The following is a 23,972-nucleotide window of genomic DNA, read 5'->3' as shown; positions in this document are numbered from 1 at the left end:
TATATATATATATATATATATATATACACACACACACGCACACTATACCTGGGACAAAAGACAAAATAAAAGCTAGAAGCCATGCTGTATTAACACAACCTTTGACAATTCTGTTGCTTAAAAGCAGTGGTATCACCTGGTATAATGATGGGGACAATTTAAAATACTCGTTTTGTTGTTTTTTTACACTTTAACTCTGATTAGATGATCGTGCATACTCTCGCAAAGTGGGCGTTGTAGACATTTTAATGCTGAATTAGCTTTTTCACAGTGTTCTTGAAGAATTCAAGAGGTCATTCCAGAGAGTAATAGGAATCTTTATTTGGGTACTTGAAACTAGGCACTGTGCTAAGATGGAATTAAGATGCCCATTCAGTGGGGTGTATTTATTGTTAATCTGAACCTGTGCTGCTGTAGGGAGTTCCTCAAATCGTGGTGGCTCAGTTTAACTATGGAATCTTGGCCGCAGGTCTAGAGGGTCTGGTCATCAGCCCCAGAGGCAATATCTGGTAACTGTCACTTGGCCACGTTGCTCAGCATGTAAAGGGCGTACAAGCTGTCCTTTAAAGTCACAGAAACTGGCTAATGTAGCATTATGACATTTGTCTAGTGATGAACCATGGACCCCCTTAATTGTGAGCCGTCTGAGTCCTTGAGGCACCTGTGATCTTACCAGCTGATAAACTAGAGGCAGGTGGGAAAGTTGTGAAAATAAGATTTCATAACCCATAAAAATGCTAAGCTGTTAACTTAGTAAACCAGATTTTTCTAATGCACAGAATCTCTTCAGTTATTTAGGAATATTATGTGGTTCAAAAGTTAATATACTGTCTTTTTGTGTTCCAGTGTGCCATAGATAGTAGGATAGTGAGGACTTCATTATAGAAAAATTACACAAGTGAACATGAATCAAATCATCTTTATCTCTTGCCAGGGCACATATCTGATCTTTCTATGATGTGGTTTTCTCCTAAAACAGTAGTTCTCACTTTTTTTTTTTTAGTTATGATTTTTATTTGAGATTTGGATGCCAATTTTGAACACTATCTCAAGAAAAAAGATACAATATTTTCTAGATGATCCTAGATGTTCCCAGAGTTGCCTAGAATCCATATGCCCCAAATTGGAAATTACTGAGCAAGATAGTTTAAAATCTGGGGGAAAAAACTCCCAACTGAATGAAGTCAAAGCCTTAATCCACATATGTAACATTGTCTATTGATTATAATATTGCATTTGCATTATTCTATTATTTTGTCTAGATTCATTATCTTTACACTCTTAATCTTGTTATTTGGGGTTCTACACTGTTGCCTAAAGTATAAAATGAGGAGTAACTGGGGTTGAAATAATGTTTATTGAGCACTGATTCTAGACCAGCACTGCTCTGAGCTCTCTCCATGTGTTATTTAATCCCCCAGACACCTCTATGAAGTAAGCACTGTTATTGTCAGTTCCATTCTACAGATGGGAACACTGAGGCACAAAGAACTTAAGGCCTTTGCCCACCGGCACACAGCCAGCAAGATTCCAACACAGGGCACCTAAAACCAGGCCTTTCAGCCCTGGTTTGCACTGAGAGAATGGCCTGGCGGGGCCGTTCTGTATTTCACCTCTTTTATTTCACCTCTTGTATTTTACCTACTGCTTCCTGACTTTCCTTCCAGCCCATCTGGCCACAAGAGACCTTTAAATAAACATGTTAGTAAGGCACTAAAATCCACCAGGTGACCCACGTGGCACCTGGGAGTTCTCATTTCTCCCTTTCTCTCATTCTCCACATCGGATTAGTTGCTAGTTCTGAAGATTCTGCCTCTCCCCAGCTCTCCAGGGAGGCTCCCCGCCCATCCTCTCTGCCCAGCCTTGCAAAGGCTTCACATCCTTGCAAAGCTTCACAGCCTTGCAAAGCTTCACATCCCGAAGATGCTTCCCACCTCCAGGACAGCGCCAACCACTGTTGCCGCAGTCCCCAGAGTGATCTGTCCGAATTCAGAACCTCACAGATTCATCCCCCTTAACAGAACCCATGAATCAGCTCCCATAATGTGCAGAACAAACCCTCCACTCGCCGGGGACGCAGGCCCCTTATTCACTGGCCAGACTCTCCGACGTCTTGCCCAGCTCACTCGACCTGAAACTGCCCTGGTTCTCTCTTATGCTCAAGCCTCTCCCTACACTGCTCCCTCATTTACAACGTGCACCCCCTTTTCTGCCAGGCTGACTTTCTCATTTTGGAACTCACCTCCCATGTAAACTCTTTCTACCCGCTTACCCACCGGCTGGAGAGGGACCCTCCAGGATAACCACTGTACTCCAGTAAACTTGTCTTCCTATTTCTGTCTCTCCCGTTAGGCTGACCTTTCCTTACAGTGGAGACTGCCTTAGCCCTAAATCCAGCTCTGTGCCTTATTCAATACATGTTTGTCAAACAAATAAACATTATTTCTCTTGGAAGCTCCTATCTTGATCTCAAAGTTTGATTCATTAGGACGCTGTGTCTGTCTTTCTTCCTGTAAAACCATAGAAATAAGAATAATCTATCCCTAGACCAAAGTTGCAAATCCAATCCAAAGATCACAGGTGACCCTGGAGGAGTGCCAAGTGGATTATGAGAATGCTCCTTTCCCTTTTTCTAATAAACATCTGGTGGTAAATAGAAGTTCTAGTGAACACCTGGGCTGAGAAGCGGCCCTGTGAGATGAGGGGCATTGCAAAGCCTCGGTAGTATTTAGGGGGGTAAGTTCTTCAGCAACAGAATTGGAATCCAGATTAGCATGATGAGTAAGCAGATTGAGAGAGTATAGATTTTCATCTACTGTGTTACTATCAAATAGTAAATTAATATCCCCAATAAAATATTTATTGATATTGAATATTTATTATTGCTTACAAATAATATGGTTAGTGCTGTGGATGTGGACTTCCAGCTTCCAGAGCTGTGAGAAATAAATGTTATTCTTTTTTTTTTTTTTTTTTTTTTTTGCGGTACGCGGGCCTCTCACTGTTGTGGCCTCTCCTGTGTGGAGCACAGGCTCCGGACGCGCAGGCTCAGCAGCCATGGCTCACGGGCCCAGCCGCTCCGCGGCATGTGGGATCTTCCCGGACTGGGGCACGAACCCGTGTCCCCTGCATCAGCAGGCAGACTCTCAACCACTGCACCACCAGGGAAGCCCTAAATGTTATTCTTTAAGCCTCTTGTCTGTGTTCTGTTACATCACCCAGAGCTGCTAAGACCATCTCATGGGTTGATGCTTTTGTACAGAAGAATTAACTGAAAAATCAATTGACTCCTTTCTATTTTGTTCATTTAATTTTAATAAGTTTAGTTCCATTACAAAACTCTCAATGACAATTCAATTTTAATTACAGTTTCAGGAGGTTCTTTATAAAAAAGAGCAAATGATTCATTTTAAGGGAAATTATATTCATTCATCTTAAAATCACTTTAAATGGATTATGGGAAGAACTGAAAATTGATCCATTTAATTGCTCTAGGAATGGAGATTTGCAATGGATGTCTGAAATCAAGTTCAAAGAATTTCTGAAATTCTGATGATTTACATTTTGTAACTTTCTGAGCATCTGCTCTTTACCATTTGTCGTGTTTCACTTAGTTATCTCCTGTGGGACAGCGTCTCAGGCTTTAGTGCACCTTCCTCAGTCTTCTTGACACGTTTCAATTCTTGCATTTGGAAATGTGTTGCATTCGTCTTTGTGCACTAGTTGATTTAATTCGAAATAAATTTAAGTCAGTGGCCTGCCTCAGAAACAGGATCCCAATGCAGGCATTCCTGTTCCACGGCAGGACATTCTGTGAGACATTGGATTAAGACATTCGGAAGGTGTGTTTCCCACAACAGCCTCATGTTCCTACTCTTTTGGAGTCATACATTCATACATGTTCCTCGTGGGTTACTTAACATCTATAAATGTAATTAATTATCACTATTGTATTTTGACAAACATAATGTGGTTATTACCAGACCAGCTGGAGTTCAGATCACAGCTCCACCAACGCCCCCCTCCATGTGATCTTAAGCAAGTTAATTATTAACCTAACACTATCTCAGTTTCTTCATCTGTAAAATGGATTTAGTGTTGATACTGACCTCATGGAATTGTTATATTTATTCAATGATATAATAGTTATAAAAATGCACTCTGTGCAAGTGACAAATAGACCAAAAGAAAAACAGATGGCTGTACCCAGCTGGGCAAAGTGTTAGTACATTTTATAGGCTCTACAATTACTTGTTTGATGATCTTCCAGTGTGTTCCTCTGGACTGGGAATTCTAGAATTTGTTGACATGTCCATTTTCACACTACAACACTCTGTGTTTTCCTTTAAAGTGTTTAGGATTCACTGTTTTCTTTTAGTGCATCTCCTCTTTTCCAAACAGATGTTTATCAGGACACCTCTGCGCTCCAAACCCTCCAGGGATCCTGATTCAGTGACACCCATACACCCACTGCCATCTGGTTCAGTCTCTCTTTACAGCCAGATCCCCTAAGTCCTCTCAAATGTTCCCCTGCTTTGTCGCGTCCGTAAGGGCACCTGAACACCCACGTGTCTCACACCTGAGACTTTGCCATGTGCCATAGCTCCAGGTCCCCGACCCGCATTTCTCACCAGACCTTTGATGTTGCCAGCCTGCTATGGAACCAAGTCAGAATGAACCAAGACCCTCAAGACCAAATGGCTGATCACGTTCAGCCTGTAAAAGGTCATATTTTCTTATTGGTCTTCACATAAAATCAGAAAACAACTCCAGCAGCAGCCACGCATGTTCATCGGAATAGTGTCAAACACAAATAACTGCCTAAAACCGAGGAAAGTAACAATTTAAAAAAATAAAAGTAATTACATGATGATCTACATGAAAATCTTTGAAGAATATAAAGTGATACAGATATAAATCAAATAGTAATAATGCATATTATATGTCTATATTAAATAAAACACTATAGTAAAATAGGCTTTTTAAATTGATGTTTGTATACCAGGTTTGTATACTCTACAAGCAATTTCATATTCTTGGGGAAAATTTTGAATAAATACTATCTTTTAAGTCCTGTACTGTACACTCTAGAATAATGAATTCTGACCTTCCACTTCTAAGTGCACGTGCCATGTATGTTTAGGTTCACTCACAGATGTATCATGAGTAAATTCATTGTTATTGCTTATTCACTCAGGAACTTTACTTGCATCTCAGGTTATGAGCACTAGTTGCCCTGACGCTAGTGGAGGTTTTGTGTTCAAGAGGCGAGTATAAAGTGAGCGGAGACGTGCCGGTGAGGCGGCTGGCCCTTTTCCGCGTCTTTCTACCAGTTACAGCAATGGCCTTGTTCCTCTGCCAAGAATTACTGGTTACGACCGGCCAGTTAATCTCCCACACTCATTACTTCGATGTCGTGTAGACTTGCACTTAATCAGCACGACTTATTATATATCTGCTTTAGAAAAAAATCCCAGAATCCAAATCTTCACAAAAAGACATGTAAAATTACATCTTTAGATTTGATAAATTTTTTCTCCCTGGCTACCCAAATGCTAAAGCCTTCTTTCTAGTCCTACCTTTTTGTTGTATTATGAGAAATAAATGGTTAATATCCTAAATGCTAATGTGAAAACAAATATAACCTCAGTTAATTGGTAACTTAACTTTTATCCTATCTGGATAAAATCTTTAAAAGTATACTGTCTTCTACAACAAAATTTTGCTCTGCTAGTTTCATTACCAATAATTATGAATAATATTATGAACTTTTAACTATAAAGTATATCCATCATTAATTAGCATTTTTTAAAAGTCCACGATTCTTTTCCTAAGCTAAGCACTTAGAGGTTATATCAAATCAATAATGAGTCTGTACTAGTGGTGTGACCTTGGGAAAAACGACTTTTGAGCTAGTCTGTGCTTCAGTTTCCTTATCTGTGAAACGGGGTTTATTACCTCATCACATAAGGTTATTGTGAGGGTTAAATGATTTAATGTAACTGAAGAACTTAGAAAAATTTGTGACATATACCATTTACACATCAGCCTTATTGTGATAGACTGAGTCTACATTTAAAAAAGGATACTCCTGAGCCTGGAAAATTCTCTGTGTGGCAAGTCTGTCAAGGAGAAGAAGGGAATAGAAACAAAGTGGTGTGAAGACCCAAAGAAAGGAATTCCACCCATAAGAAGAACAAGAGAACACACCTGCCGGACGTAGGAGCAGAGCCTCCAGACAACAGAGAGAGAGGTGTAGGCTCCCCTGCCTCAGGAAGGGGAAAGCACGCCCTTCCCAGGATCACAGGGCTGGAGCCCATCGGAGTGGGTCTCCTTGGCTTTGCCTTCCTCATGGGACAGCCCCCTGAAGACACACAGGGACTTCTTGCAGGCAGTTTTCACAGTTACCCCAGAGTGGCAAAGCTCTCATGCCACATTTTGGGTTCAAGGTATGTGGACTCAGCACTGTGTTGAGCTAATTACCCCGGGTGTCCTTCAACCCTCCCTCTGGCCCCTTGACCTCATTCAGTCAAGAAAGAAGACCACTCATCTCCTGATGGCCAGAGGGGGGCCCAGGGCCCTTATTAGCCCTTTTACCTCCTGCCCACCTCAAAGCATGTTTGATGCAAGGCTGCCCACACCTCACAGTGGATGTTCAGTGAACACAGTGCACGATGGATCTCATGCAGTCATATATGCAGTAAACCCAAACCCACACGACCAGTTACAGTAGCCATAAAAAGTATCCCTTCCAAAGTATCCCTTAGACTAAAAATGGTCTAGTTGCCACTCTATCAGTATTTATTACGTTTTCAATTGCAAGAGATGTTTTTTCAAACTTACAAAGTAATAGATAAAAAGACATAAATTTGATTTTTGAATGATTTCCTTTATTGATCACTGTCCAATTCAATTCTAAATAAAAATTCTTAGTGCTTGTGATAGGTTCCATATTCTGGTTATCAGAATTCTATGAGTTTCTTCTTTTATCCTCTTTACGTCCAATATCTTTAACGAGTTTGAACCCCTTGCTGTTTGATCCACAGAGCAGCCAAAGGGGGACCTTCTGCTTTGCTGTTTCAGTGTTCTTTTCACTTATTTTGGCTTTTATGTTAAAAATCGCCATTTCTTCAGGAAAGAAAAATGGTATAAGAATATGCAATAAAGCCCATGAATGATAACCATTTCTCAAAGAGATTACTTGCCCAAAGTGCTTGTTGAATTTAAGAGATGAAGCCGCACATCGTCAGTCTCAGAATTGCTGAGAATCACCAGATTCTTGACATGAAAGGGCATCCACGTCCCAGCCTGAGCAAAAATGAAAGTCCAAACACAGCCTGAGAGACACACCACTTGCCTTTCTCACCATAAAAATGTTTCTTAAAAAGTATTAAAATTACACAAATATATGAATATATAATAATAGTAATTATAGCTATAATTTTAAAGTTATTCTTATAAAATCCCATTGCCATGTTTTGGGGTCACCACTTCCCTGTGCTTCTTTCTCAACACTGTTTCCCATGAAACCCTCCTTCAGGTCCTTACGGGGAAAGATCAGGGGCAGGTGAGCCAAGTTCTCCTGTGTTTCTCTCCCTGATTTTCTCCCCGACCCTTCTACGTGGGGACATCATGAGATTCAAGGGCGCAAGTCATCATGAGCTGATCCTGAATCTCCAGCTTATTCCTTCCATCACTCAGGCCAGGGAAGGCTCGTGGTGTAGCTGATTTCAGTGATTGTTGGAGAAGACGGGGATGTCAGAGACTTGGAATTATGAAAACGGGCGTGCACAGGACATCTGCCACAGTTGTGTGATACCTCAAGCAGCCCCCTTAGACTGAACCCGGTCCCCCTTCTCTCACCCCCGTTACATGTAGGCATTTTACTGATTTTCAGCTTCCAAGTTGATCATTATTCTTCACACTCAGACTTACTTTGTTGAAATTTTAAAAATCACTGTGCTTTTCACATAGTGTGGCCAATAAGTTATTTCATGCAGAATCACATGGAGCGCTCTTGTCACACAGACACACACAGGCATACACACAGAGATACACACGCACATGCATACACAGATGCACACACATCATACATATACAAACACATACACAGAGCAATTTTATTATTTTATGATTGTTTTGGACGAATAGAATTTTAGGAGTTAGCCTCTCACTTTCATAGGTGAGGAAACAGGTGCTGAGAGTTTAGGTGACTTTCTCCAAGTTGGCAGAAAGTGGAGAGCTATATTTATTTTCATTTTTACTCTGATTAAAGTTCTTTATGCAAATTTGGATGTAGAGGTGAATTTCCCTCTCCTTTCGTCGAGGGGAGAAGAACATATTTTCTGCCGCCGAAAGGGCTTCCGTCCCAAGACAGGCAGATGGGCTCAGTGCTGTGAGACAGTAGCAGGGGACTCAGTGGTTTGGTCCACGGCTAGAATCCCCTTTAAATGCATCCAGGTTGAGGCCACAGAATACCAACGTGGGAAAACTGCATGGACATAACTGTCGAGTCAGCACATTGGAATTGGCGGGGATGCTTCATGAAGCAGAGATGGGGCACAGAGAGGTGACTGCCAGTGATACAGCCAAAGTGCTCGGGCATACCTATTTTATTCTAGAATTCTTTGTAAGTTAGGAGTGAGATGCATTCTATTAAAAGAAATAAAATCTTGAAAATAGGATGAATGGGGGTATCTTTCCTGTCCAGTGGATAAAACAGTAGAAGGAAGTCACTAATCTATAAAAACAATATAGTGCTAGCAGATACATTGAGAGAAAAGAGGGTTGTCATGATTTAAAAGTTTTTCTTTATTAAAATCAATAATTCCACTTTTGAATCCTCTTTCTTTTTTTAATGTCCTATTTATTTTAGCTGAATGTGGAGCAAGTGTCAAAGGAAATGAAGGAACATTACTGTCTCCAAATTTCCCATCAAATTATGATAATAACCATGAGTGTATCTATAAAATTGAAACAGAAGCTGGCAAGGGGATCCATCTCAGAGCACGAAGCTTCCAGCTGTTTGAAGGAGATATTCTAAAGGTAAAAAAAATCTGTTTTAATAGGACTCCATCTTTCCTTCTCAAGGAATAAATATAATGTTGATCCATCTATATACGTAGATATATACATATATTAATGTATCTTTATATATACACATATTTTCCCAATTTGTTTATCCAGCTGGTTTGAGAAGGTGGCCTATAGTATCATGTGTATGTGGACTTTGAAATACCTAAGTCTATAATCCTGGATCTAAAATTTATTAGTTGTGTATTTTAGGGATATTATTTAACATTTTTAAGCCTTATTTTTCTTATATGTAAAAACATGCAATGGTACCTACCTTTTTGTGATGTTCTGAGGATTAAATAATATAGATACATATTTCTAGTATTGTTCCTAGCACATACTAATAATTGTAAAAAAAACTTCCAGGATCCCCAGACCACCCCTTTCTACAGTTGCTCTTGATTTGTAAATGTGATCATGACAGAGCATCCTTCAGAGCTAGAAGGATTTTGATGTGAGAGTAAACTCAAGCCCTGCCACTGTTGCTGGACCACAAAGCAGGGTTGATGTGGAGAAGCCAAGCCAGGATGAGGCAGAATCTCACTCAACCAGTCAGAGCTGTGTTCACAGGACCCCGAGGTGTGCTAGGCATGGGACCAGCATCAAGGGTCAGTGCAGTAGATGACTCAAAGCATCAGAGCCTCGGGGAACTGCTCCAGGTGGAGCACACCACTCACATTCCAGATGGACTCCAGGGAAACAGGCAGGGGGACGGATTCAGGGGGCATCCAGGTCTTGCCTTGAGCTCCAACTGCAAATGCCCCCACACTTCTAAGACTTCTGAAATAGTTTCCACCTCTCCTGTGACTATTTCAGGAACCTGGGGACCTCCCTGGCTCTAGGGGCTGAGTAGTTGGCACTTGTAGCCCGAGCCTCAGGGCCTTGAAAGAGAGTGGCTTTGAGCAACAAAGACCAACACTGGCCATCATCCAGCCCGTCCACCTGCTTGTTCCACTGGGAAGTAAGCGACTTGTCCAGGCCACACGGCTTGTTTATGGCAAGAGAAGGACACATCTCATCCCGTTTCTAAAGTTCTAGGGTTTTTCAGTCATATGTACATCTACATGGACACACACAATGCTCCATCTCAGACGCAGTAGATTTGACTCACTTGAAGCTGTGAGCATTAAGAAGCTATGCAAAGATCCTGCTAAGAGGGGAAACTGAGTGCCCTCCAGGTGTGTCCTCTGTTTGCACAGTGGATAAAGTGGGGTCGCTGGTAGGTTCCGTTATGTGCACAGGTCAATAGAAGCTTCCAGACTCAAGTGCTCATCACTTCCTCCAAGTCCACCTTTGACTATGCTTCAAGGTCATAATTTAGGAGAGAGGTTTTATTCTAGTTGTTCTTTCATTGTAATAGTCTTTTGAAAGCTCATGCTGGCAGTATGAGTCGCTGTAATTAAGAAGTGATTTTCAGGTATGAAACTAGTACATCCTCACTGATCTGAAAAAAAGTTAAATTTGCATCAAAGAACTGTTTTCTGAATTCTTTGATAACCTCAAATTTAGACATCAGTAAGCCTTTAAGGCAAACTTTTATGGAACAATTAACCATACTTTGGTGCAGGTGAGTGGTTAGAGACACTGGATTAAATATACACTGGTACATATTACTGGAATGGAAGGAAGCAAATCATTTTCATTTGTGATTGTGTGCTGTTTAAACTTGTTGATTATAACAAAAAATCAAAAAACATCTTGCTTACCACCTTTACTTGCAGAGAAACTGTCAATCATCTGAAAAACCTAGATGCTGTGCAGACATACCTTTTATTGAGTATGCTAATAAATACCAAAAGGTTAAAAACATTTCAAGTGGGACTACCTTGAATTTTGAGCATAATCCCGCACACGTAGTGTGATCCATTAACAAAGACCAGAGTTTATGTACACACCCTCCCCCGCATAAACGTGATGCTTGCTTGTTTCATGTGGAAACACCGTGTAAGAGAAATACAGCTCTAAGGAGAGTGTCATGATAGGGATACGTAATGGAAAGCGAGGTTAGTTCTGGAAACAGAGCCCTCAGGTATAACTCCGGTAAAAGTGGGGACGATTTCCCCAGTCCTTTCAGCATTGTCATTCCAGGATTCCTTGTGATGTTTTCTAATCTGTGCTTATCTGCTCTCTTGGCTGTTCCACTCAGAGCTTATGGCATTTATTATGTGCCAGGCTCCAAGGAGGGTCTGTAGCGCCAATAGTTATAGCCTTGTATTAACATATGACCCAAGGAACCTTTTCCTAATGACTGAAAGGGACACTTTGATCCCAGCTGCTTGTAGATGAGGATATACAACTAGGAGGTTTTGTGCTGAACTAAAATCGCTTGTTACTAATTTAATTGGAAGTAAACATCAAGTGTTTTGCCTTCCAATACTATCTGGGTTGTCATTTGTGATACATGAGAAGCATGAATCCAGATTTTCACCTTGCGAGAGCTGACAACATAATATCCCCACTAGTCAGTTACTTTTCCGTTCAGAGATTTCTGCTGTCAAGCCCAGTGCTAACTGCTAGTGATGCAGATAAATAAGACAGAATTACTCTTCCAGAGATGCTTAATAATTCAGTGTGGCAATGGTTCATTTTTAGTGGTCTAGCTATGAGGATCCTGGAGCTAGACGCTGTCCATGTAAGCTATTAAATCTTGGAGAAGCACTTAGACAAGCTAAGACCAGTGGAGGTGACAGTGGAAAATGCTTCAGAGCTTTGAGGACCGAGCCTAAGTGTGTGTTTATTTCCTTTAATGCTCCCTCATCTCCATGGATTTCTATGGATCACAGAGAATTACATGACATGTGGAGTAACGTAAGACCTTGCTGGAGAGGCCTGGACACTTTATTTTTGAGCCAGCATGCTCTGGATTTTAAAACTCTTTATAATCTGGGTGCCAGCAACCTCGCTATCAAATGAATCTATGTTAAGCCAAACAATGATTTTTCCTACACTAGCTTGTTGCTAGCTTGCATGAGAAGTTATAGGGTATTTGATTTTCCTACTTGAGCATATGCATATTTAATTAAAATGAAATCAAATAATGATCCATAAAATTAATTCTTCTAAATTTGTTTTCTCCATTTAGGAGTATGAATTTGTAAGTCTGTCAAGCAGCATTCATGGTTTACATATGCATTAGAGAAGAGCAGGAGAAGAAAAGTAAGAATCTGTGTGAGAAGGAAAAGAAGTGAGAGAAATAGGCAGATATGGGGGAGGCTACCAGGGGCTTTGATATGCTTTATTTAGATAAGATATCTTTTATCGAAAAGAACTGGATGTTCTCCAGTGTGATGTGATACATTTTCATTCTTTCTTCTAAAAAGCCCTTATCCATACCAGCAGTTCCTTGCCATGAACCATTGCAATGGTTTCAAGAGGCAAATGGATGAACCTTTGCCACGAAGCATTATAGTCTTGACCACTTAGCGGGGGTGTGAGGGGCTCAAAACTAAATTCTCCTAGAACGTGAACGCTGTTTGCTCTGGCATTAGGAACGTGTACTGTGGGACACGCCCCAATGCCCACGCCTTAAAACTGTCTGACGCAGTCTCCACTGGGGGAATGTGATTGGCAACCCTGCACTCCCAGTGTGCACCTGGGAAGTCATCACTTCGTGTCCCTTACCCGTGATGTCTGCTCAGAACCAAGCCCGGTCCACTTGCCTTCCAAATGTTCGGGGTATCCACCCAGGCTGTACAACCACCTGGAAAAATGGAGTCAGTCGCAAAATGCTTCAGAGCAAGATGACCTCTCTCTCTGATATCGGACATGACAGGATTCCTTTCCTACAACACATTCAAAACTAAAGTCACTGCAGGCTCAGGGGCTACAAAATGTGACAAGGTTTCAGCACCTCGACTTATAACAACACATTTGGATGGAGGAGGAGACATTCACACTGAACTATGGCACATCCTTCCACCCTTTGTAAGTGCCAGGCTTACAAAGGTGGACCATGCAACCTGGAAATGCAAATACATGATGATTTCATTTTAAATAAACACAGAATGTTCAGCTTGATGCAGATGAAATGATCTGGGCACAAATGGAATCTTTTGTCTTTAATGTTAACGGTAAAGATAAAACTTAAAGAAAAAAGGTTGTTTGCCAGTGTCTTCCATCCACTCAGCTTTCTATAAACTGTGTCACTTTTTAAATTACTGTTTAAAATCATATCTTTGAAAATTTGGATTTCTTGTTAAAATTGCTAACATACAAACAGAATTAATTGATAAGGGAATTCGTGCTGTGAATTCTCCTCAGGTCTACGATGGAAGAGATAGTTCATCACGTCCGCTGGGGGCCTTCACTAAAAATGAGCTGACGGGGCTCATCCTGAACAGCACCTCCAACCACCTGTGGCTGGAGTTCAACTCCAATGGGTCTGACACTGACCAGGGTTTTCAGCTCACCTATACTAGTAAGTGCCATACGACTTAATCGTTTCACTTTACTTTTATTTTCTCAGGATACATCTGTTACTTTGCTGATATGATACATTTTAAATATCGATTTTTTTTCCTGGCCCCCGTCCTGTGTTTTGGATTGCTGTTTAATTCTGTACACTGTTGAGCGGGCAGTAAATTTAAACACATTATCAGAAGTAAGAGTTTGAAACGTGTTTATTTAGAAGTATTAGTATTTTCATAACATGACTGTACCTGAAAATAAAATATTATGACATTTAAGAGATATGAGGGTTGGGCTTCCGTGGTGGCGCAGTGGTTGAGAGTCCACCAGCCGATGCAGGGGACGTAGGTTCATGCCCCGCTCCGGGAAGATCCCACATGCCGCGGAGCGGCTGGGCCCGTGAGCCATGGCCGCTGAGCCTGCGCGTCCGGAGCCTGTGCTCCGCAACGGGAGAGACCACAACAGTGAGAGGCCCGCGTACCGCAAAAAAAAAAAAAATGCTTGACTTGAAGAGATATTAGGGTTAAAATTATTGTGTGATTTAATGCACATTGACAAAAATTCATAGACAATATATGAAATATTTAAAATGAATGATATAATTAATAGTAATAGTCTTTGAATGCCTGCAACACATCAATACTTTTCTATTATATCTATCTATACATACACATATTAGATTCCATACATTATGTAAAATAGATTACATGTGTGTAAAATATAATAATTTATACATATAGATACACACATGCACACATATAGGTGTGCGTGTGTGTATATATACCCTATGTTGTAAGTGCTTTCTTATCACAACTCATTTCCTCCTGAGAAAACTAAACACAAGTAATTGGAGTGTGTGTCCAGGATACCAGCTGTCTGAGTCAGTGGAACCAGGATTCGGTCTGTAGCTCACAGTTTTAAGCTGTGTTCTTAGTGCCCCCTCCATTAATATAATTAATATAAATCAATATGGAAAATGCCTTTTTTAAAAAAAAAGATGAATGTGAAGAAGACAGAGGAGCGTAAAACAAAGGAGGAGAAGGAATTGTTCTTTCACAAAGAGAAGTTGGATGTGTGATAACTGTCATTTTCAACATTTTTAGTTCCAGAAAAATAAAGTAAAAAATATAGTTATTTGATATAGGTTATTAATTAAAATTAAGTAATAAATTAGCTAAAATGCTTAAAATATACAAGACAGTCCAATCCTTCACCAACCCGATGATTAAAAATCTTTGTGATACCAAATACCATGACATAAGAAATTAAAATTTTCCGATTTTTGAGCATGAAAGTCTATTAGTGATTATCAAGACTGATTCCTTTATTTGACAGATAAACAAATGAAGGCCTGAAAAATATAATAACTATCCCAGACATAAAGCTAACCCAGGTGCCTTAAAGGAGGATTAATTGCCTCAAATCCCCCTTGGTAGGTGAAATTACAGTTGAAGAATTATAATCCTTTTGACAAAAATAGAATTATAGTCCCATGGACAGGATGAGAAAACCCACATTTCACTTTCATGAATATAACCATTTAAAAGACTCTGTGAATTGAAAGCATACTAATTATATCATGTGCAAAGAAATTACTAGCAGTTATATTACCAAATAAATTTATAATTACAACTTTTGTTTACCAGAATTCTACTTTAGAGAATTTCATGCTCAAAAAAGTTTCAGAGAGTTCTTGTCAAACCAGTTTGCTTTGATTACAGATAAAATGTAAACCGCCATGATCTCTTTTTCTTCTACTGCGGGTTTTCCATTAAATGCTCATCAATTTTTAATTTATTACTCGGATGTGTCAACACACGCCTCCCAGTTTTTATACTGGTCTTACAGCCTTAGAGGAACATGGGCACATGAGAAGGAAGACAATGTGAAAGCTCTAGGCGCCTTTCTGAGTTTCCTGTGATGCACACCTGGGTCCCCCTCCATTGTTGCTTTGGCCTATCTGACAAATCGTGCTTCTTCCAATGGCTTGTAAGCAAAGAGCTAAAACCTTGGCCCGAGAGCTGTCCTCTCTCCTCTGTGCATCGTCACGACCTTATCCTCAGGGCCGCCCAAGTGTGGAGGTTGCTAAGCTCACAGCTACTTCCTAGGAAAGGTATCATGTTAGACTTCTACGTTACACTGCAGGACTTTTTCAGCCGTAGTTACCGCGTCCTGTTTTCCCTCTGACGATTTCCAAGGAGAGTAATTCTTGATTTGTGAGCACTCATTCCTCTCCTCTCATGGCAGTGCAAATTCAAGCCTGCTGGAATTTATAGTCGCTTTATTTATTTATCAGTGAGATGGGGGTTACAGGACTGTTTCCAGAATTCTTACATCCCCTTTATTTTCCAAATGGCAGTGAAGAAAGTCCATATACCCTAAAAATGTGTGATGGGATTGAAATTAGAGGTTGTAGCTTCCTTTGTGTATCATGCCTACCTTCCCTCGTCAAGAAGAGTTGCTTCCACATGTATACAATGGAATATTGCTCAGCCATAAAAAGAAACAAAATTGAGTTATTTGTAGTGAGGTGGATGGACCTAGAGTCTGTCATACAGAGTGAAGTCAGAAAGAGAAAAACAAATACCGTATGCTAACACATATAAATGGAATCTAAAAAAATTTAAAACAAAAAGGTTCTGATGAACCTAGGGGCAGGACAGGAATAAAGACACAGACACAGAGAATGGACTAGAGGACACGGGCAGGGGGAAGGGTAAGCTGGGATGAAGTGAGACAGTGGCATGGACTTATATATACTACCAAATGTAAACTAGATAGCTAGTGGGAAGCAGCCACATAGCACAAGGAGATCAGCTCTGTGCTTTGTGACCACCTAGAGGGGTGGGATAGGGAGGGTGGGAGGGAGACGCAAGAGGGAGGAGATATGGGGATATATGTATACATAGAGCTGACTCACTTTGTTATACAGCAGAAACTAGCACAACACTGTAAAGCAATTATACTCCAATAAAGATTTTTTTTTTTTAAAAAAAAGAGTTGCTTCCATGCGCTATTCTCAGCCCCTACTAGACAGCATGTGATGGTTGTCACTGTTTCTCCATGGCACCCTCCAGACTGTGAGGACCTTTACTGCTCCTCGCATTTCTCTGAGTAACTTTGAGAAACCTTGAAGCTGTGGATCTGTTTATGGGCACTTTCCAATTATATGGATTTTATTTTTATAACATAGCAGCACAGACTTTCTAAAAGAAGAAGAAAGAAATGTTGGTGACGGTTTCCAGTTATTTAGCTCTTAGTATAATCAATTTGATGGGAGTAACTATCTTTTCTGCCTGTTTTTCCTCTTTCCTCCACCTACAATAACACAGATGCTACCCAGGTGCAAGTCTTGTTTCCAGGATTGTCCTGGAGCTGGAACACACTGCCAGATGGAAAAAGATATTTGTAATATAGCACTGATGGTGCTGATGGCTATAATCAAAATATTATTGACTTCACATTAAATTCTTATGTTTAAACACTCGGTAATTAAGTTTAAGAAATCCCACGCTCCCACAATGTGGTTGAATACCTGAATCAAATCTTCATCTCTAAAAGATGGTTTGGAAATAATGAATGGCTGTAAAATGTTTTCAGCCAATTATTAAAGCTTAAGCCTATTTGAAGGCACTTTCAACTATTTTCAGAAGACTTTTGTAATTGCCTCTTGCTCGTTAATTGCATTACTGAAGGAAACATTCATATTTAAATGTTTCAAATCCGTAATTAATCTACACACAAGTGGATTAGAAAAAGTCAACAGAGTAAATATATAGCTTAATAAACATCTTGAAGTTTTTCAAATGAGTACAAATCATTTTGTATATCCTCTAATATTTAGAGCGTACTACCCAATACCTTCTAATTTTACCATCTTGGCAATTCTGGGTCTTGGTAAATAGCTCCTTTTACTCTTCTTTGTAAGTTAGAAACTCAGTCTCCAAATCTGTAAGTGGTTTGCTGAGGCTTTTACCTATGGGGTGTTATAGCTGGGAGCCAATCCAGGTCTTCTAAACAAGGGCCAGAACTGTTGATGACCTTATTTTCAAATATTTTAGATGATCCCACTTTGATGAGTTCCATATTTATTGACTGATACTTATATATGTAAAGGCATTGGCAAGGAAGAAAAGCCAGGCATCTTTGGGACAAGTAGGAATAAATGTATTAGTAAACAACTGCTGATTTCTGAGTAGTAGGTTAGAGCAACATACAACTGGAAAAGTTTACCTCCATTGGAAAACACTGCTTTTTACTATAGATTTGTCCATTTTCATAACAGATGATAGTCTTCTGAGCCTACAATTATGTCAAGTGGAAGCATAACCCATAAGCTCTTTTGGATCAGGGACAATGGGTGTTCATTTTTTATTCCCCTCTGTACCTCGCACAGATGTCTGATCTATAATATTAAAAGCTTAGATTGGATCATTGTTATTCAAGCTGTATTCCATGGAGCACTAAGATTCTGCAGAGCTGTCTCAGGCCAATAAGAGTTTCACCTTATTTAACATAAGCCTTTCTTTTCTTTTTTTTTGTTATCCCAGTGATTGTAAAGCTCTCAAATATCAGGAAAACCATATTGACAGTGGATTGCTATGTCTTCTAAATATTTCAGCAAATATTTTTACAGAAAAGTAGTTCTGGAAATTAAAAAAAAAATTCCCTGTTGAATTCAGAATTCTTTAAAAAATATACTGACCCCTTTCGAGTTCCACAGGGATGTTCCCAGAACAGTCACTTTTCAGAAACAGTTTCCCACAGGACTTTCTGGTTGTCACTCTTACTGATTTAAGTAGAGAGGAGCAAGCAAAACACCAGTCACACCTGAACAAAAATTCTTGCTGTTTGGGGGTGTCGTAAAAGAACTGTATTCACCTTCTCTGCGCCATCTCGGTGTGTCTGTGTGCTGCTCGATCAATGACTGTACCGTGTATTATTTGTGTACTGAATGCTTAGCACTATATTGAAACAGAGAAGGCAAAAGCCACGGTTCCCGTCCACAGATAAATGACTTAGGAGAGCCACGTGCAGCACTTGTGAAACACTGGTCCATGGAAATGTGGCTGCACCTTCATGTTCTCAACTATGGGATGGGTCAGCAGGGGGTGCCATAGAAATCAGTTCAGGGCCCAAGCTGATATGTTTGACCGTAATGTATCCATCTCCTGATGCACTACGTTGATGCAAAGATGAAAATCTTTTGATTCTGACCCTTGATGTATTGTATTTGACCCCTAATACATTTCATTTTTATATGAGTTTGCTCTTTTTCTCCAAAGAAACTATAGCTCCTCGATGATAGTATGTGATCCTAGTACCCCAAGAGTTAGAAATATATATGACACATATTGTATTTATTTATTTGTGATGATGGCAAATATAATTTTCCAGAGCAATGAGAGATCATTGAAAGCTGGAATCACCCTAGAGGGCTCCAGAATTTTCTTTCCTTCCTGCTAGATGCCTTTGACTCATCCCTTAAGATTGCAGTTAAATGCCAGTTTCTGTATAAAGGCTGCTCTGCTCCAGATTTCTGGAGCAGAATCACCTGCCTCTCCCATGCTCCCTACCCCATGCATTTTGTCTCTAATCCTTTGTTTTTACTAACAGAAGGGTGAGGTTTTCAAGAGGAGTAATCTTAACTTGCTCACTTTTGTATGACCTCCATAGTCACTTAACAAATGATAATTGAGTTGACCTAGATTTGCCTGGAAGGAGGCAGATTTGAGTAAAGATGCATGCGGAGAGTAGAGTATGATCTTGGAACTCATGAGATAATGAATATGAAAGTCTGAATACAGTGGAAGATGCATGATGAGGAGAAAAAGGAAGACAAATGAGCTGTGGGAACCTGATTATGGAAGCCACTGAAAGCTGATCAGGGGTATTGGTCAACATTAAGGCAGAGCCATTAATAACATTGGAGGAATGAAATTAATGCAAGTGTGAGATTGAAAGGAGAGGATGATAACAGCCCCAAACAGCTCTGTCTGTGCTCTTGCTACCCACGAGTGACCTGAGAGTAAAGGAGAAAACTACTTGCTGACTTTTACAATAACACATATAATGGGACAGAGCAGAAATATGGACTTATTTTTACTTATAAATGGAGTGGTCAGATTGAAATACTAAATATCTTTTAAAAACAAAAAGAAAAAGGAGGGATGCCTTGGGAGGGTGGTGTGGGGTAGTCAGTAGTCACAGAAGAACAGATAGATGGACCTTAAAAATGGAAGTTCTTTGGTAACCCCTCAAGATGTATTTGGCACAGAAGACTAAGCAAGTAGATGCTGGAGTCTTATCCCCCTGGGAAACCTGTGCTGTGGTGGAGGTGGACTAATTAGGCTGCCCTCCCTTCAGGTCCACTGGCTTTATTTAACTAAAGTCTCTTGCTCTGATTCTGTAGTTATCAGGCAATATTCTCAGTGTGACTGGGGTGTCAGTGTGGCTCTGCCAGTAGGAAGAGAGTGACTTATTTGTGTTGACATAGGGATTCCAGTACATGGACTGAATCCATTTATTGTTTTCAATTAGGGAATTGGAATTCTGGCGTTGTGCTTAAGTCACTAGAGTCCCCCATGAGATGAATCTCTTTTGGGTACAGAACTAGGTGTCTGATCCTACAAAGTCATCCTTCAGGAGGCAGCCTGCTAGCTTTCCTGGGGTGACTTAACCCCCCTGGCTGTTGCAAGCCTCATTTTTCTGTTTCAGACTCTTATAATATAGACTGTAGAGTGGGGAACCCACGGTCAGGGACATCTCTAAAACGCTGAAGGAAAAGAAGCTTGAGGGGATAGACGAGGAAGAACGTTTCAAAGAACTACTAAGAGGCTGGAGGTGAGCATGCAGGCCTGAAGGACAGAGCCGCCACTGGTCCATAAGGCCCCTTTGTGCGTATTATTGTTTACGAAGGAGGGGAAGTGCTTATCCTGGAAAGTCAGGGCCTCGGGGCACGCCCTCCGCAGCTGCACTAGGCAGCTCTGCGAACAGCAAAGCACACAGCCTGGAGCCCAGAGACCTGCCTAGCGCCTGGGCTGCATAATTTGCAGACGATGGTGTTCTGTTTGGGGGCAGGAAAACTAGGACTCGCTCTCCCCACAGCCAAATCTCTCATGGCTGGTTAATTTCCATTCTTCAGTGTCTTGAAATGGCCACCCTGCACCCAACCCTGAATTATCTAAGATAAGCACCCTAGACTAGAGAAACCTCCAAGTCCCCTACAACTGGAATCTGGGAGGAAAGAATGTGTCCGTTTCCCAGGATGGCCCCTCATCTCCAGCTTCAGGGATCCCCGCCCCCCATTCACACTGTTTTCTCTAGCTGATAAGGGGCGGAGGTGGGTGATTTGGCACTGACTGATTTGGAACCACCCACAACATATTCTGGGAAGCGGAAATAAGTGCCCAGAGCCACAGTTATGCAGCTGTCATCTCGATTTTATTAACATGCTGATAGAATTAAAATGACACCAGCATTAAACACGCTATTATAAATGAGTGAACGACTCTGGATATGAATATATCCTCAAGGCCAATAATGAAATACTAAGCACTGTCACCTTCGTGCTTCAAAACAAGTCACAAATATTGCAAGCATGAAGTATACACGGGCAGGGTGAGCCATCAATTACGGGAAACAGAGCTGCTGACGGTAAAGAATAGAGTTAAGTCAGAAGCTGGAATTGGAAGACCTTGAAATCATGGCTTGATAACAAGAGCTAGCTATCTACGGGCTTGGTTGACATCCTAAGTGGGTGGATGTAATTTTGGGGGTGTCCCTCCTCCCGCCCATCACCACCCAGTTACATCAGGAGTTGCCATATTTCTTTGGGGTTTTTTCCCCCAGCTTTACTGAAATATAAATGGCACATAATAAGTTTTAGGTGTACAGCGTGATGATCTGCTACACGTATAAATTGTGAAATGATTACCGTAAGGTTTATTTAATGCCACCATCGCCTCACATAATTACTTTTTTGTGTGTGTGGTGAGATCTGCCTATTTCTGATAGAGATTCTTCTGATACCTTTTCCTCCCCAACTATGAAGGAGGTTTAAGTGCACAATGATGTGTTCATTTCATAACTGCTTTTTTTTGACAACTAGATTTTGGAAATTCTGTACAAGCTAGGTGGCAGTTATAAAAGCAAGTTCTTGAATCCAGGTTTATAAATAGCAAAGACATACACTAATTTCTCAGAAAGTCGTGGTTGTAATATGTGCAAGCATTGATGTTTATCTAATAAAACCTACCATGTTATTCCAAGAATAGCATTTATCACATTTTCAGTCTTTATGTTCTAGAAAGTCATGTCAAAACAATGTTTGGTTCAATGAGTAGTTTTAAAACTTTTTTAAAGTCGTGCTACAAATCAGGGGAAAGTATGGAATAGGGTCCAGAAAATAACCGGCTTGCACGTGAGTCCACACAACAGATTTTTATTTCATTTCAATGAAGATGAAAATTGTGGCAAATATATCTTGCTGCTCTGGTGTCTGCTTGTGTGATACTAGAGTATTAATGTGTAATTTGTAAATAAAGGTTTATGGAGCAAGAAATTGTTCTTAAATTCAGCAGATAAAACTGCTGGGAAAATGTGATTAGTATTATTTGTTTTTCCACAGTTAAGTAGTAGGTAATTTTATAAAAGCGTTATAAAATAATAGGCAGTTATTTTGTGAATAAGTCTATTCCCAGAAAAAAATGAGTTGTGTACTTTAACTTTATTATACCTAGGTTAGATTTATTTTAGTTTGGGGGTTATCACCGGAACACTTCTCCCATGAATCAAGTACTACATAGCAACTGTCACCTGTGAAGAAAAAAAAGGATAATTTTTAATTTTTTTTTTTTTTTTTTTTTTTGCGGTACGTGGGCCTCTCCCTGTTGTGGCCTCTCCCGTTGCGGAGCACAGGCTCTGGATGCTCAGGCTCAGCGGCCATGGCTCACGGGCCCAGCCGCTCCGCCGCATGTGGGATCCTCCCGGACCGGGGCACGAACCTGTGTCCCCTGCATTGGCAGGCGGACTCTCAACCACTGCGCCACTAGGGAAGCCCCAAACTGATATTTTTAAAAGGTGTATATATTAAGTGAAAATTAAACTGTATACTCAGAATTTATTGTGCTATGAAAAGGATGGTATAATAAAGAGAGAAAACAGTTTAAAGTCAGTTATGTGACTGGCATATGACCATATGCTTATGTGATTGCATTATTGGAAAGCTCTCCTATCAAAATATCAAGCCATCTCCATACATTTTTTTATAAGCTTACACCTTCTTGTAAGAATTCTGAAAATCGCATTTTTACTCTGCTTTTACAAGAAAAGAAAGCCTATAGAATCATGTTGTATATAATACACTTTTCAAAATAGAATGGCTTTCAGTGGAAATATCACAGTGGAAAAGGCAGTCCAATAGAGAAAGAGGCAGTCTGTTAGTCCCTACAAAGAACTCTGTGTTTACTGTAAAACAAGGTGGACATTTTAGAAAGAGGAAAGCATCTCAGGGAATGGCGAATAAAAAACCAGTTCCCAGTTCCCAGTCCAAGCATACAATTCATGGTTTGCCTTAGAAAGTTTTATTTTTATGGATACATTTTTAGATAAACATCCAAATAAATGTTTAATCCTTGTAAAACATCATTAAGAAAATACTTGAGGCCAAACTTGACAGCATTTTTAAGAAGTGAGGCTTAGGGTTGAGTCATTGCTTTACCTGGAGACTGAAACCCCTCCTACCTGTGGCTACCCCATGGGGAGGCTGCCGTAAACACAGGACATGAATCTGCATCCATTTTTCACAGGGAGGAAAAGGCAAAATATTATTATGAATATTTTAACAAAGGAAAGTGACACAGGTGATGCTTAATCGACTTACTCCGTGTCAAAAGCAAATTCGAGGTAGAGATGGGCATACAGGCTGGGTTGCTTGCCTTCTAACTGGGTGTTTTATCATCTTGCTCCCTTCTTAGCATGTATAACATCACAAAGACTAAAATATAAGTGTTTACAGTGTTTTTTAAAAATTCCAGTGAAACCATGAGATGCTTTGCTTCTGTGTCAATGTGAGAGTTGCCTAATTGGTATCACAGGTCACCCTAGTGACCCACGTCATGGTCCTCTGAGCCCTGTGAAAGCCCCTGCATGCCAGTGGGTCTAGGAACCGCTTCTACACCGCTTCTACATAGCTTTTCCTCATTTTCTATGAAGTTTAGTTTTGTGGGCTTTTTTTTAAATTTTGTAATTCATAATTCTTTATATTTTGTGACAATTTAACAGTTGTTACACACTGCTATCTATTTTCCTCTTTCAGAGTTAAATATATTGTTGGTCACCAATTCTTTGAGAAAGACAAAAGGACTCAGAGAAGAGTGACATAAATGATTTAATTACAGGGATTAAACTAAAAGCATATGACTTGAGTGTGAAATAAGATGAAGGCTGACAGATGATATCACCAAATACTATAAAATCTTAACATTTTA

General features: G+C 40.2%; 1 protein-coding gene across 1 annotated transcript in view; it reads left to right on the top strand.

The window, feature by feature from the left end:
* Positions 1-23,972, top strand: part of CSMD1 (CUB and Sushi multiple domains 1) — a 1,429,265-nt gene that overhangs the window by 1,130,767 nt on the left and 274,526 nt on the right. The window contains exons 22-23 of the mRNA XM_029226263.1: positions 8,876-9,045; positions 13,336-13,492. Coding sequence (XP_029082096.1) covers positions 8,876-9,045; positions 13,336-13,492 — 327 coding nt within the window. The remainder of the gene's footprint in view (positions 1-8,875; positions 9,046-13,335; positions 13,493-23,972) is intronic.

The sequence above is a fragment of the Monodon monoceros genome, unplaced genomic scaffold (genome assembly GCF_005190385.1).
Source record: "Monodon monoceros isolate NGI ecotype Baffin Bay Population unplaced genomic scaffold, NGI_Narwhal_1 Super_Scaffold_17, whole genome shotgun sequence".
Lineage (NCBI taxonomy): Eukaryota > Metazoa > Chordata > Mammalia > Artiodactyla > Monodontidae > Monodon > Monodon monoceros.
This window is presented reverse-complemented; position numbering and strand designations above follow the sequence as displayed.